This window comes from Borostomias antarcticus (genome assembly GCF_949987555.1).
Source record: "Borostomias antarcticus genome assembly, chromosome: 25".
Taxonomy (NCBI): domain Eukaryota; kingdom Metazoa; phylum Chordata; class Actinopteri; order Stomiiformes; family Stomiidae; genus Borostomias; species Borostomias antarcticus.
The window spans coordinates 13,319,046-13,334,370 of NC_140258.1; the positions used below are offsets into that span (position 1 = coordinate 13,319,046).

The 15,325-nt window shown below is 47.4% G+C and overlaps 2 protein-coding genes across 2 annotated transcripts in view; both read left to right on the forward strand.

The window, feature by feature from the left end:
• dst (dystonin) overlaps positions 1-5,691 on the forward strand; it is a gene marked incomplete at its 5' end in the record, with an annotated part of 129,628 nt that extends 123,937 nt beyond the window's left edge. Inside the window, 5 exons of the mRNA XM_084458642.1 lie at positions 544-661; positions 2,572-2,768; positions 3,079-3,189; positions 4,105-4,228; positions 4,533-5,691. Of these exons, the coding sequence (XP_084314768.1) occupies positions 544-661; positions 2,572-2,768; positions 3,079-3,189; positions 4,105-4,228; positions 4,533-4,789 (807 nt within the window). The 3' untranslated portion in view covers positions 4,790-5,691. The remainder of the gene's footprint in view (positions 1-543; positions 662-2,571; positions 2,769-3,078; positions 3,190-4,104; positions 4,229-4,532) is intronic.
• A 1,972-nt stretch (positions 5,692-7,663) lies between these two features.
• The window catches only part of LOC311326073 (uncharacterized protein), a gene marked incomplete at both ends in the record, with an annotated part of 19,433 nt that continues 11,771 nt past the window's right edge, over positions 7,664-15,325 (forward strand). Inside the window, 6 exons of the mRNA XM_084458913.1 lie at positions 7,664-7,742; positions 8,405-8,528; positions 9,872-10,265; positions 10,570-10,647; positions 10,979-11,074; positions 11,473-11,526. Of these exons, the coding sequence (XP_084315039.1) occupies positions 7,664-7,742; positions 8,405-8,528; positions 9,872-10,265; positions 10,570-10,647; positions 10,979-11,074; positions 11,473-11,526 (825 nt within the window). The remainder of the gene's footprint in view (positions 7,743-8,404; positions 8,529-9,871; positions 10,266-10,569; positions 10,648-10,978; positions 11,075-11,472; positions 11,527-15,325) is intronic.

Here is a 15,325-nt window from a genome sequence, read left to right on the forward strand (position 1 = left end):
ACCCGCCTCACCTTCCTAATCTTACCTGTTCTCTTGATCATGATCAATGGATGAGCCAATCAGATGCATGAATACACCTTCTGATCCTAAGAAGGACAACCCAGTTGGATAGACCATCCATTGTCTTGTGTTGGGAATGAAACGTTTATTTTTGTTTCAATTTGTCACAATCATTTTGGTTTTGGCTGTGCAACATGACAGGAAGTTCCCGAGTCGGTATTATTCGGTATTATCGGTATTATAACTATTATATGTAGTTTATATAATTATATATAATTATATACCTCCAATTATTGGATAGAACAAAACCATATCCCTCATTTTATGGTAAGACGCTACACAGCGCCACGCCGCTGACACACATACGACCGGTGGAAAACCGCGCGTGTCCGGATGGCGTCCGCCGGGTCTCCTCGCGTGTTGCCCAGCCTCGACCCCACCGTCGTCCAGATCTCATTCCCAGGCGGAGCTCTACCGCCCCCTGGCCTCACCCTCCTCTCCGTTCTCCCCTCCCTCTCTCCCTCCCTCCCTCCCTCCCTGCAGTTCGGAGACTCCCAGCAGCTCCGCCTGGTCCGGATCCTGCGCAGCACCGTGATGGTGCGGGTGGGCGGGGGCTGGATGGCGCTGGACGAGTTCCTGGTGAAGAACGACCCGTGTCGAGGTGAGACCGGCGGGGGAGGGGGGGGGCGGGCTGGGACAGGCAGCGGGCGGGGGAAGGGCCCTCAGCCACCGCACACTTGATAGAAAAAAAGAATAATGTTTCACAAGGGAAGGAACTGAAGAGTCTGAGTGTGTGCGTACTGCGTAAGGAGTGTGCGTGTGCGTGTGCGTGTGCGTGTGCGTGTGTGTGTGTGCGTGTGTGTGTGTGTGTCGCTGTACCTTAAAGTATCAAACCCTGCCTACTTCCTGGATGTATTCTGAAAGCTTGTCATCTGTCTGTTCTATTTCCTGACTGTATTTCTATTTCCTGCTCATCCTTCCTCCTGCTTCCCTCTTTGTGACGACGACGACCCCGTGTCATTTCCTCTAGTCCATCACCACGGGAGTAAAATGTTACGCTCCGAATCAAACTCGTCTATTACTCAGTCCCCACTAGGTTGGCAAATCTCACACTTACTCACCCTTCTCCATGAGCCCAGTGGTATGTGTGTCTGCATCTCCGCGTTTGTGCTCGTGTGTGTGTGTGTTTTTATTTTGTGTTTGTGTGTGTGTCATGCCTCTCATCGTGAATGCCGTTAACCATCAAACGAGCTCCGCCCCCCTGTCATCCAGCCCTGTGTGGGCGTCCTGCATGCAGTGCTTGTTTTCTGGTTCACATCCCACCTGAGTCCCTGTTCCTGGCCGGGCTGCTGGAGCTTCTGTACCTGTAGGCCGGCCGCTACTCTGTCCACTTCGCTCTGGACGCCTCGTTCGCAGCGCTGTCCTGTCAAGTGTGCTTTGACAATCAAGAGATAAGATAAACCTTTAATACTCCCCAGGGATCTGCATTACAGCAGTAAGAAAGGACAATCAAATAAGGACAATCAAAGGAATTATTGTTTGGATAAACAATAAGACAGCCTTGAGTTTGCTGCTTTACTCTCAGTCTATTGCTCTTCTGAGCTGTGCTTTATTTTAGAGCTTAGATTATTTTATGACATGTTTATTTTATGTCTGTATAGACTTTATTTTAGTTTTTCTATCATTGATTTGATATTCCTTCATTATTAGAGAACAGTTTTTAACTGTCATTTTATAGAGAGGCTCTTGTGGGGAGGCGTGCCTCAACCTCGGCCATAAAGCACAATGTACCTATAGCCCTGGAGAAAACAGACAAATATGACATAAGCACTATATGATTTTTGAAAAAAGCAACACATTGACCAGTATTTCAGGTGTTTCTTGGACAGCGTAAGACTGGACATCCTGGTTGAACTGTGTGAATCACTCTGCTGTGAAGGGTTGAAGGTCACGGGTCATCACTCCTAATGGGACTGTTTGTTTTCAGGCTCAGCATGTGGATTAGTGATGTGAAACTGCATGTCCATTTTTCATTCAAATGTTTTATTTATATTTTTTTAGATCAGCTTTTTGCACAATTTTACAATGTAACCTAACTTGTAATCATAAACCGTGATGAGCAATATTCATTTCATGGCCTGCTGTATTCCATGAGCAGGTTCTCACCCTCATCCATTGGCTGCTGTGAAATGAATGGGGTTTCTCCACCCAACACCTGCCATATAAGGGCTGGTTTCCTGGACACAGACAAGGAACATAAAATGAAGGAACCACATGGTTCTTGACAGTCATTTTTATGGGATTTTATCTTCCCTTGGCTCCCAGTGAAGCAGTAGTTCTGGATAGAATGGTGAATTTATGACGTACGGTAGCCGACACTTCCTTCGTTTTATGTTCTTTGGACATATTAAATATTAAGCTCAACTAAACCTCTCCACTCTCCTCAATGGAGATTATTCAGTGACCAGGCTTCTTGGTTCTAGACTAGTTTTAATCTGCATGTCTGGGAGACGAGTCCATACCAGCCCGTCCACAGACAGAGGCTTGCCTTGACTGTCTCTCCCTCCACAGCCAAAGGCCGGACCAACATGGAGCTGAGGGAGAAGTTCATCCTGCCGGAGGGCACCACCCAGGTCATGGCCAGCTTCCGCTACAGAGGGCGGAGGTCACGACCCTCGTCCAGGGCCGCCTCCCCCAACAGGTCAAACTCCAGCCACAGCTGCCCCGCCCAGCCAATCCCAGTCCAGACACAGCCCAGCACACCCAAGGTAAGAGAGGGTCTCCCTCCATCCACCCTGCTCTCATCCTCCTCTCCTCATCCTCCTCTCCTCATCCTCCTCTCCCCATCCATCTCAAACAGTCGTTTCTCATCCTTTATCATTGTAGTTGTTGTTGTTTATTTTGACATAGTTTGACATAGTTTGCACTTCTGTTATTATTTGGTCATCTAGTCTCCTCTAGCAGTAGTTGTTTTGATTTCACTTATTATTTTGTCATCTTGTCTTTCTCCGCCTCTTGTAGTATTTTGATTTCTCCACCTGAACCCCATGTGTGTGTTGATTTCTCATTGTTCCCCAGACTCCACAACACATTACCCGCAATTATGATAAACCCTGGCTGGCAAACAGCAAGCCCTCCACCCCTCTTAAATCCTCTGACTCCTTTGACAGCCAAGGCTCGTCCTCTGAGGTATAGTGACTGAATGACCCTGTCCTCCCGACCTCTGGCCTAACTACAGTACAGCCGTCCAACTGAAATCACAACAATCAATCACCTCAGATAGACGTTATTCTGGTCACTGTCATTGATCAGGGCAGTAGGTAACTACAGTATGTGAGTCCATGCTGCTCCATGTTCAGCATCGTTATAGATATATGGATACAAATTAAGATTTGATGCAGATTTCAGTTGGGGTTTTAATTTCAAAATTACTAACTAACCAACTAACTAACTAACCTTGTGCGTCTTGACTGACCCAACCTGTCTGACTCACTGACTGTCTGTCTGTCTATCTTTGTAACTCCACTAGGAACTCACCTGCATTTGTAACTTCTCATTCACTGTCTGCAGTTCACCTTCTCTTTCACAACATTAACTCCCTGCTGGGGTTTGAAGACCCTCTCAGAATGATGAATTATTTAATATATTAGGTACACACAAAAGAGAGTGCTGTATAAAATCATTTGTGTCAGTAGAATAATCCTCAGAAAAAAGGTTTCTGATGGATGCATTTTCAGGTCTGTAAGGAGCTGTTTGGAACCCAAAATGGTTCTTTCTGACCTGAAAGGTGTTCTATGTGGAACCTTTTTTTCAGAGGGTTGCACTACTGTTACAAATGTAGTGGAACTGTATAAAGCACACGTTTTGTATATAGTGGGAATATAATGGAACCCCAGTATAAGAACAGGATCAAGAGGCATCCTGACGTTTTCTGAGAATAAACTTAAACATGGTTCTTTCTGTATTGTTTACGATTGTGTGGTTGACATTTCTCAGAGAGATGCTGTTGACTAATGCAGTTAAACTCTGTGGTGATGGTTTAAGTAATGTATAAAGTATTGACTCAGTTGATCCCTGTGCTAAGCAGTCCCTGGTCTGTTTCAGGGTACGCCCATACAGGGCAGCAGGCTGCGTCTCCCTGGTTACCTGTCGGGGAAGGGCTTCCAGTCTGGCGAGGAGGGCACCCTGATCAACGCTGCCGTGATGAAGGCCAGATCGCACGCTATCGGTGAGCACAGCTCGGCTCTCAGCCTAACACTAGTCCGGGACTAAGAGGGCGTTTCAGTACAGCGTCACCATGAAGTAGCTCAGTTTGTCCTAGATCTATCTGAAATGCTCCAGAAATACACCAGCACAAGATCTCTTATCTCATAAGACGTTCTGATTGCCGTTCGTGCTCCATCAGTGCTTGTTACTAGCGTCGCTACAGTACCTTGTTTTTGTGCATGATGCAGTTCACTATGGGCACTAGCTCGATGGCTAGTAACTGCTGTTATCTGGTTACATAACGAGCTGTGCTGCTGTCTTCTCAGCTGACTCAAGGAAGACCCCCAGCCGACCAGGAAGCAAGGCCGGCAGCAGGGGAAGCAGCAGGAGGGGGAGTGACGCGTCCGACTTTGACATATCAGACATCCAATCGGTGTGCTCCGACACATCAGAGACGGTGGGTGAAACCAGCCGGGCCACGCCCCGGTCCGCTGCCCGGCAACATGGGGGCAAGCCCACCAAAATCCCCACCCCGCAGAGAAGGTCTACCCCCAGCAAACTGGCCAAGCCCTCCAAGAGGTAGTCAGGAAGTTCAGGGGCCGGGAACCCTGGCCTGAGAACTACAACTACAGGAGCCCGGAAGGTCCACACTGAGCGGACTCTCAAGGTCTCACTATGACATGACACAGACCGGAGACACATGAACTGACTGACACTAAAGACTGCATAATGTGTTGATGATTGTTATTTAAAAATCTTGCGAAGATGTAAAATATTCTGTCCGAGAGAAGAGATTGTTTAATATGAAGTGAGAATGGAATGTCCACTGGCCTTGTGTATTTGTCTTAATGTATTTTATGTTGTGTGTATAATGTCAAAATTGCAATGATGATGATGATAATTATTATTATTATTATTATTATTATTATTATTATTATATTATTTTATCTAATTTTGTTGATGCTTAACCTGAATAGGTTGAAAAGAACAAAAGAAAAAAAAATTGAAAAGACTGTACAATGTATGGTAAACTAACCTTTTTACACACTAATGAATGGTGGGGCGTGGCCTATAGAGCTCTGAGAGTTACTGAATGTACTGTAATGATGTCTGTATGCTGACGTGTGAGACTGAGGATGCTGCGTTAAGAAGCCCTATGGGAGCATCTCTACTATCTATCTATTTAAAGTGCAATGATGATATATCTACTGCCGTAAAATAAGCATTTAAAGGGCGATTCAATATACCACAAACTAGTACACACTGCAAAAATAATGTTGGTAAAACCGTTGGTGATGATGGCAAAAAAAAAAAAAAAACGTAATACTCTTAGCTTCACAGTCCTGCTCTTCCTTAGCAAACACAGTTCCTGTTTAGTTGGGTCACCTGACAGCGATGTGCACCGTTGATTGGACAGGTGTCCCCCAGGGTCCTGTATAGAGACAGTCTGTAGAGCATTATTGTGCGTGTTTGGTTAATGTTGCTAGAGTGGAACAGATTACTGTAACCTTTTTGTAATAAATCTGCTTGCAGAAAGCTCCCGTGAATACTGAGGTGGCTCCCAGACTCGGTTCATTAGGCTCATAACACACTGATGAGTTGTACAGTATGAGTGTGTCCTGTACAGCCACCAGAATGTCTGCTGTGTGTGTGTGTGTGTGTGTGTGTGTGTGTGTGTGTGTGTGTGTGTGTGTGTGTGTCATTCCTGTACAGCCACTAGGCCAGATTGCCAATGGACAAGAGAGACAGATGGGTTCTATGGATTATGGCTACAGTAGGTAGATTTGTCATTTCAAGCAACAGCAGCAGAGAATACAGTTGGGTCAGCGACTCATTCTGTAGTCTATGGGAGTATTTATATCTGTTTTAACAGTGTCCCATGTGTGTTAACAGTGTCCCATGTGTGTTACCAGTGGCCCATGGGACCTGGGTATTGATTCACCCAATCATAGTCATTTTATTTCCATGAATCTCTCAGTCTTAGTTGAGCCGGTCTCAGCCCAGCCAGGCTGTATCCTGCTCATCTCTGGGGTGGATCACGCCTCTCTGCCCTGCAGGAATGTTTGCAGAGCATCTCGTGCAGAGCTGCGACATACTGCACCTCTCTCTCAATCCCAGCATGCCCTGGGAACGCGGGCACTTTCTGGAAGAGCCTAGAAAATGAAAAATACACTTAAAAGTTTGATTGTTGCCATACTGTCACAACACAACCACATCCATACACAATTACCAAATAATTGTGTATATTTCCCATTGTATTCTCCCACCAACGAACCGTACAATTAACAGGCACCTTCGTTTCCACCTGACAGGTAGGCCTACCTGGGATTAAGACCTAATGCTTGTTCCGTGCTGAACCTATAGCAGGCCCAGTGAGCGCGTCTTACATGCTGAACCTATAGCAGGCCCAGTGAGCGCGTCTCTCAGCAGGTGACGCTCTGAGGGACGAGGGCAGCTCCCCAGGGGTCCAGGGTGGAGTGGGCAGATCCCCAGGGGTCCAGGGTGGGGTCCAGGGTGGAGTGGAGCGCAAGGGTCAGCTTCTCCCTAGACTCGCAGTTTGAATGGTCCTCTGTTCCACTCACAGCCTGGCCTAGGGATGGACCTTTAGAATCGGATATATCGTCACTGCGGGAACTGTAACGGAACCGTCTGCAGTCAACACCGGGGGCCTCTTTTTGTAGGAATATGTAAGTGTTTTTAAAAAATGATTTTCTACATTATAACCAAGGGAATATTTTGGGTTTGCTACGGAATATGAAACTGAAATACAATTGTAAGATTTGCTTGATAGGAGGTTCGTGTTGGCTGGGTGCATCCTCAATTCCTCAGTAGTCATGACCCTCTTTGCCATCTGGTTAAATGTTCTGTTCATGGCAAGAGGGACTTATTAGTGTTTTGTGGATGAAACTAGGCCTATTGCTGAATGGTGTCATAGGTAAGTATGAATATATTGGATTACAACGAAATAGAGATGGTTGGCTTCTCATAAATGGTGTGCAGATGCGCGTGAATGGGCCGTTTGTTCCCAAGAATGTCTTCATTGTAACGTTCATTTGATGTGACTGATTGATCTGTGATCTGATATTTTTAACATTATAATCGACATAATCTAATATATTTCTAACGAATTTTCTCCTGGTAAATCATTAGTGCAATATGTTTTGGTGTTATATGCCAAGCTTTCTTTATCCTACACTTTTCAAGATAAGCATTCGTTCCAGGTGAAACGGAATTATGTTTTCCATGCATGCGTTTCTTTTGAAATAGCCTATTATGTTTTATACATTTGGATTTCTCATGATTATGGCGGCATTCACCATAAGTATTTGCTCAATTATCTGTCCATGAGCTATTGGGCTTTGAGGTTCATTAAATTAGTCGCAAATCGAATTGATTAAGTATTTCCTATATTTTTGCAGGCATGTATAATCTCTGACAGACTCATCTAAAAACAGAAATGCCAGCCTTAAAGGAGATCCTGGTTCTCCCAGTCCTTCTAGCCATCTTCGGATTAACAAAATGCCAAGAATTACCAAGTAAGTTCTAGAATTGTTCCTCGTTTTCTATTCATATTGGAATTGATATGTTGTTTGATGTGCCATTTATTTTCAATAACATGAGTTCAGCTGTTCGGCTACGTAAAACTATTCTATTGATATGATAGACCTAGTCATAAATTTGTTTTATGATTCATTTTAAATTACAGTCATATTATTTGACAAGGTAATGTAGTAACATTATTCAGTGTTGTAGCTCATCGTCACCAGCAGATGGCAGCACTTGCCTATAAGAGGGTCAAAGAGGGTTGACCGTGAAAGAGGAGCCCTGTCACATCTATACTGTAGTGACATATTCATCAGAACCTCAGTGATGTCACTCTGATGTCACTCAAACCTCCTAACGTCACACTCCCTGAATCAAACTGTTACGTGCAGCTTTATGAAAGGAAACCCAGAATATCAGTCTCCTCTCTTGTCCTACAATGTCCAAACCAGCTCCTCTATACTATTAATGTCTAGAAAAAAAAGTGTTAACAATCACTCCATCCTGCCCCCTGCGTACTTGTGATGCAGGGGCCACACAAAGCACCCATATTGTCTAGAAAGCATCCATACTTGGTAGATAGCATCATCTGTACTGTTGTTCTGTACTGTCCCCTCCATGCATGGTAAACTGAGTTGAGTGTTTGTGCTGTGAGGTTTCGACCTGCTGGAAGAGTTCAGCGTTTCTGGCTCCAGAGGGGTGAAGAGAGTGGAGGGATCCGGACCTGATACTGTGGCCTACCGTGTGAACCCCGCCATCCACCTACGCAAGACCATGAGGTATTGCATCACCCGCCTGGAGCCACATACAGCCGGGCATGTCCGGGTGTGAAAATCAAACCCGCCTACCTCCATCAATGTGTGGTCAACCCCAGCTCACAAACCTGACCCTCATTCCTCACTGACACTGAATAATCGTGTTTATCTTAAAGTTTCCTTGCATGCAAGCGTTCAACATGAGCCTGTGGTGCCTCGCTCTCCAGACCTATAGCGCAGGCAGTGTGTAGCCTGTATGGTAACAGGCAGGATCAGCCCCTCTCCTCTCTAGACCTTCCCCAATGGCTTTTCCATGGCTTTTCCACTCATTGTAATTATGCCCACTTCCAAACAACATATTTGATTTCCTTCACGGCATGGAACCTCCCAGGTCTCCCCTCGGGATTCAGACGGCCAGTGGAGAACTCAACCAGGGACTTCTGGATGGATAGCATACTTATTTGTTGATTAGCTTAATGATGTGGTTGGTTAAAACATGAATCCTTAGCAACCAATATGGAAATGGAAATTGTTACATAACCATACATTGGGTTAGAGGAGAGGAGTCTCGTTGACACTTTGTTGCCGCACACATGGAGCTATATTTGTTTACTTGTTTAATTGTATTTACAGTAGACTGTAGGCCTATTGCTTCCTGGAGGGCAGATAGCAGCACTAGTCAGTGTGTTTGTTTGATATTTCCTCTCAGTGTTGCTCCCAGCCAGGCCGTCCTCGCTCAACCCTCTCCCTGCCTCAGAACTAACTAAACACTGCTTAACTATGGAGCAGGAACGTGCAGCACTGGAAATCAAATAATCAAATATACATCACGGATATAAAGAATGACCGATCTTCAGTGTGGAAGTACAGCATCAAACAAGAATGGTTTGTCTTGACAGAGGGCCAGTGTGGGACCCGGGGGTGTGGGTGGGCTGGGGACCAGACCATTGTTTTTGAAGACATTAACTGTGGATGAATGAGTTTCTCTTTCCAACCCTGGAGGAAATCACAAATGTTACAAAATTGAGTAACCCTGTTTCTGTTCACTCGTTCTAAAGAACATGGTCTAGTTTTGTTTCCTAATACTTGCCTGTTCTCTGTTTGTTGGGTATATGCGTGGACTCAGGTTGAATGGTAATCCTCATCTCCTACAGTATGTAACCTATATCTTTTCATAAGAGCAGTCAACAGGAGAGTGGCGCCCTAAAGGACAAATACAAGGGGGACCCTAGGAAGAGGGCTTCTCAAACACCACAATAATCTAGATTAAACCATTTATTCCATAGACAGCCCTCTAAACCAAGTGTTGTACACCGTGGAAGATTTAGTAGAATCCCAACGCTGTCCTCGATTGTCCCTTCTCTTAGCGACGTCCTCCCAGATGGACTTCCCTCCGACTACTCGGTCATCGCCACCTTCAAGGTCACCAAGGACTCGGCCAAGCGCTCCTGGAACCTGTGGCAGGTCAGCGACCCCGAGGGGCGGGAGCAGGTAGGCCTGCGCTTCCAGGGCGACACGCGCACCCTGGACTTCTTCTACACCGGCCCCCGCGGGACGCAGATGCTGCGGACGTTCCACCGCGTGGAGAAGCTGTTCGACGGGGAGTGGCACAAGCTGGCGCTGAGCGTGAAGGGCGGCCAGGCCAAGCTGCTGGTGGACTGCGAGGAGGTCAGCGCCGAGCCCATCGACGAGCCGCGGCCCGTCATCCGCCGGGGGTACGCCTCCATCGTGAAGCGGGCGGTGGGCGACCGCTCCGTGTCGGTAAGTACTCGTGTGGCGCTGAGCCAGGCGCGCTAATCGCTCTCTGGGACTCTGGAAACACTCGCGTTTTTTTGGGGCCGTATGGATATTCTACAGATGCACATACTATCAATAAACAGAGTCAACGGCACCGGCTAGGGTCAGCTGAGGGTCATGGACTGTTTGTTGACATTGAGTTGACCATCTGCAGACCATCTGTAGGGCCACCCTTAAAAATGAGTTGTTATGAAAACTCCCACACTTAAGTCAGGGTGTAAACTACTACTGGGTAGAAAACATACATGGATGTGTTGTGATGTTCCAGGTGGACCTGCAGCAGATGGATGTCTCCTGTGACCCCGAGCAGGCCTACTCCGAGGGCTGCTGTGAGCTCTCCAGCGTGGTGAGCCTCAGACCATCATCACCGCGGCCCACGGGTCCTTTTACTCTCGGTGAGAGATGTGTCTGACACAGCCTGTTTTTTACTTCTCCCCCTCCCTCCCTCCCTCCCTCCCTCCCCGCTCCCTCCCTCCCTCCCTCCCTCCCTCGCTCCCTCCCCCGCTCCCTCCCTCCCTCCCTCCCTCCCTCCCTCCCTCCCTCCCTCCCTCCCTCCCTCCCTCCCTCCCTCCCTCCCTCCCCTCCCCTCCCTCCCTCCCTCCCTCCCTCCCTCCCTCCCTCCCTCCCTCCTTCTTGCCCTCTTTCCCCCCTTCCTCTGTCTCCCTCTCCCCTGACAGTGTGGGGGCTATGCAGAGATCGGTCTGACTGCAGGCAGGGCCTCCTGTAAGTGTCTGCATGGCCAGCCTGGGGTCCAGGGCGCTCCAGGGCCAAAGGTGACTGAACCCTTCCAGAATGTCAAGTTTCCTAGACAGCGTAATGTAAAGTTAACTGGAGACAATACTGTAAAGTATATTACACTCTACATTTACTAGTTTATTTACTGATTTAAAAAAAACAACATTTAAGCCTAGGAGATTAGTCAAATTTACTAGAGAGACTATAATGAAAATGTTACTATTTATTGTAATGTAAAGTTTACAGCCCCTAGAGGCCATAATGTAATGTTTACTAGAGACCATTCTATAGATGTCTATCAGTGCCTTACTACAGCAGACGGGCTGCTACTGGTCTGAGGCCAGTACCTAGGTCATGTTAACTTCCCTTAGGTTTACCCATCCATGCTAACTTCCTGTTTGTTAACACTCATTTCCTGCCTGCCATTCAACCACAGGGTCACAGAGGTTTGCCAGGCAACACAGGAGAACCAGGAAAACTAGGGAACTGGGTAAGAACACCACAGACTCCATCTCGCTGCAAGTTTCAGAACTCAACTGATTTCAGCTTTGGCTTCAACTAGCCAATAATATATCTCTCACCGTGTATGTTTTTGATGTTAGTTGACTCAGGCCTGACATGCACATGTTGGGCACGGTCCACTCGGCTCACTGCAGAGGTGCAGAGTTAAACTGAGCAGAGAGAGAGAGAGAGAGAGAGAGAGAGAGAGAGAGAGAGAGAGAGGATTCAATTGGAAAACCACTGACCCCGCGTATTATTATGCAGTGAAGTGAGTGAAGTTGTGGAAAGCGTCAGTGGAAGGATGAGTGGGACAGGGCGCGAGCAGCAGGGACGGAAACAGGGCTGGAGTCAGGAGGGCCGCGCCTAGTGATGGGAGTAAACACACACACATCCCTGACGCCGCTATAGGCAGCAGTCCTGGTGGGCCGCAGAGTTCGCCTCAGGAAAATTCCTAGAAAATCGGATGTAGATGGGTTCTAAGGATCTCTCATGACTTCTTGGAGAATGTGAGCAGAGCTTAATGAATCCCAGCACCGCACACGCAGTTCAATCACAATCAGATAGTGTTTCGCTGGCAATGCATGATGTTTCCCACTACTCCATTCTAGACTATTCTAGTATACTCTAGTATACTCTAGACTAGTCTATTCTAGTGTAGTATATTCTAGTCTATTATACTGTAGTCTAGTGTAGTCTATTCTAGTGTAGTCTATTCTAGTGTAGTCTATTCTAGTGTAGTCTAGTGTAGGCTATTCTAGTGTAGTCTAGTGTAGGCTATTCTAGTGTAGTCTAGTGTAGGCTAGTGTTGTCTGTTCTAGTGTAGTCTGACGCTGTCTATTCTAGTGTAGTCTAGTGTTGTCTATTCTAACGTGGCCTACTGTACTACTACAGCTTATGATCATTAGTGTTTATTATTGCGTCATTAGGCTATGATGCACAATAGCAAACATTTAATTCTTCAAAGGGGGGAACCTCTTAAAATCTAAACAGTTCAGAACTTCTTAAAATGTAGACGAAAGGGCACTGTTGTTGTGTCAACAGTTTAATTAAAGGGCACAGCATCAGGATCTCATTACATGCATACGTTTGACTGAGTGAACATAGCCCTGTTTGACTGAGTGAACATAGCCCTGTTTGACTGAGTGAACATAGCCCTGTTTGACTGAGTGAACGTAGCCCTGTTTGACTGAGTGAACATAGCCCTGTTTGACTGAGTGAACGTAGCCCTGTTTGACTGAGTGAACATAGCCCTGTTTGTATGCTCTAGGCACAAAACATGATTATTTTCATTTGAAGAGTTATGACTAATTTAGCTCTTTGAAGTAGCTCCAGTTGTCAGTGGCATGTTGGAGCAGCGTGATGCGTTTTAAACCCGACCCAGAGAACGGGGAACATGTGCCCGGTAGTGGGATGGGTTCTGCACCGGATCTGAGCGGACTGAGGCTCGTCTTCTACTGGACATGAGAAATGAGTCGTTGAGGTGTGGCTTAACTGCCCTGCCTGCCCTTTCCAGACCAATATCCACACACACATGCAGACTGACACACACACACACACACACACACACACACACACACACACACACGCGCACACATGCACACACACAGTTCAGCAGTCCCTCAGACCCAGACAGACAGTGAGTGATGTTCATGTCGTACTGTACCCTATCCTAACTCATAAAGTCCCTGGTTGGAAATTTACTTAACGCGCCAGATGGTTTGCTTCACATAACCATCTGGGAACTCTCAGTTGGAAACTGTTTGGGAATGGGCGGGCACTTTCAAAAATACTTGGCAGGCAATTGGATGAACCATCTATATTACCGTCTATCACACGTTCACTTCAACCGCTCCTCGCTGTCATAAACCCGCCCAGCGTAGCTGTTTGTATTTCAATTTCCTCAGAACCAACGCTGATTGGCGAGATCGTTTTCTGATCTGGCACAAACTGATCTCAATGGAGAGTATCCAGACTTATCAAAAATCAGGATGGTCTCATGAGGCTAGTTAGAAATTGCCCTGCTTGCCCCTTCTTGACCAACACACACACACACACACACACACGCACACACACACGCACACGCACACACACACACACACACACACACACACACACACACACACACACACACACACACACACACACACACACACACACACACACACACACACACAGTTGATCAGTCCCTCAGACCCACACAGAGAGTGAGTGATGTTCATGTGAGTGATGTTCATACTGTACTCTACCCTCACTCATGGACTCATGAAGTCCCTGGTTGGAGATTGCCCTGCTTGCCCCTTCCTGACCAACACACACACACACACACACACACACACACACACACACACACACACACACACACACACACACAGACAGTGAGTGATGTTCATGTCCTCCTACTCCCCCCTCAGTCGGGGGCCCAACATCTGCTTTGTGTGACTCAGTAGAACCGCGCCCCCCTGCCAGGAGGCCTATCACAGACCAGGGAAGGTTTATTGCCACCCCCGCTGGCGTCTGAGACGGGCATTTCCTGGTACAGAGCTGGACTTCCCCCCAGAGGAGCTGGGTGGTCCCTGTCCCCTTCCCTCCTGCTGCCTGTCTCCTTCCCTCCTTCCCTCCCTCCCTCCCTCCTTGTCTGAACCTGGGACTAACAGCTAGAAAGACTCTATCAGTTTGCAGTCTTGCTTACTTACTCAATTAGGCTTGTCTCTCATATGGAACCTAAAAGATGGTAACAGAAGTTTGGGCAGCCAGTTGTCATGCCTGGTCTGGGTTAGCCCTCTGGTCTGGGTCAGCCCTCTGGTCTGGGTTAGCCCTCTGGTCTGGGGAAGCCCTCTGGTCTGGGTCAGCCCTCTGGTCTGGGTTAGCCCTCTGGTCTGGGGAAGCCCTCTGGTCTGGGTTAGCCCTCTGGTCTGGTCTGGGTAAGCCCTCTGGTCTGGGTTAGCCCTCTGGTCTGGGTTAGCCCTCTGGTCTGGGTTAGCCCTCTGGTCTGGGGAAGCCCTCTGGCCTCTGACCAGGCCTCTGACATCTAGCACCGGGCCAGCTGTCTGACGGCCTCTGCCCAGCTAACCGAGGCTAGCCTCTGCCTAGCTAATTGAGGCTAGCCTCGGCCTAGCTAACTGAGGCTAACCTCTGCCCAGCTAACCGAGGCTAGCCTCTGCCTAGCTAACTGAGGCTAGCCTCTGCCTAGCTAATTGAGGCTAACCTCTGCCCGGCTACAGTAAGTGAGTGTAGCCTCTGCTCTCTGGCTAGCCTGGCTGAGGTTTCCTTCCAGACAGGCTGACGGTGCACGCAGCGGTTCTGGGTGAGATGGTTAAATAAACCCGCATCACAGAGGGATCCTGGCTTTGCCGTGTTTGTTGTCCCAGGGATATATAGCCAGTTGGCCAACACACGATTCATAAAAGTGGTGGAAATGGGCATATTAAAAACAGAAACATTGTTCTATCCCTGAGCTAACACCGCTCTTTCCTGCGGCATTCACCGATGCCCTCTCCTCTGTCTTCCACTAATGTGATTACGGCTCCTAAATACACATCTATATGTATCTGACACTTAATTGTGGTGGTGTTTTACAACCCACTGCAGCCTCAACTCAGATTGTGTTCCTCTGTAAACATCTGGACATTCAAGGAAAAGTTAATACAGCCACGGAGACCTCAAGGACTGGACTAATATTCCACCCACAAGGCACAGTGAATCCATGGACTGTAATTCACTGTCATAACCAAACCTTTGACAAATGTTGCTTCAGTTTCTCTTCTGTCCTGTGCCATCAATCAGTGTCA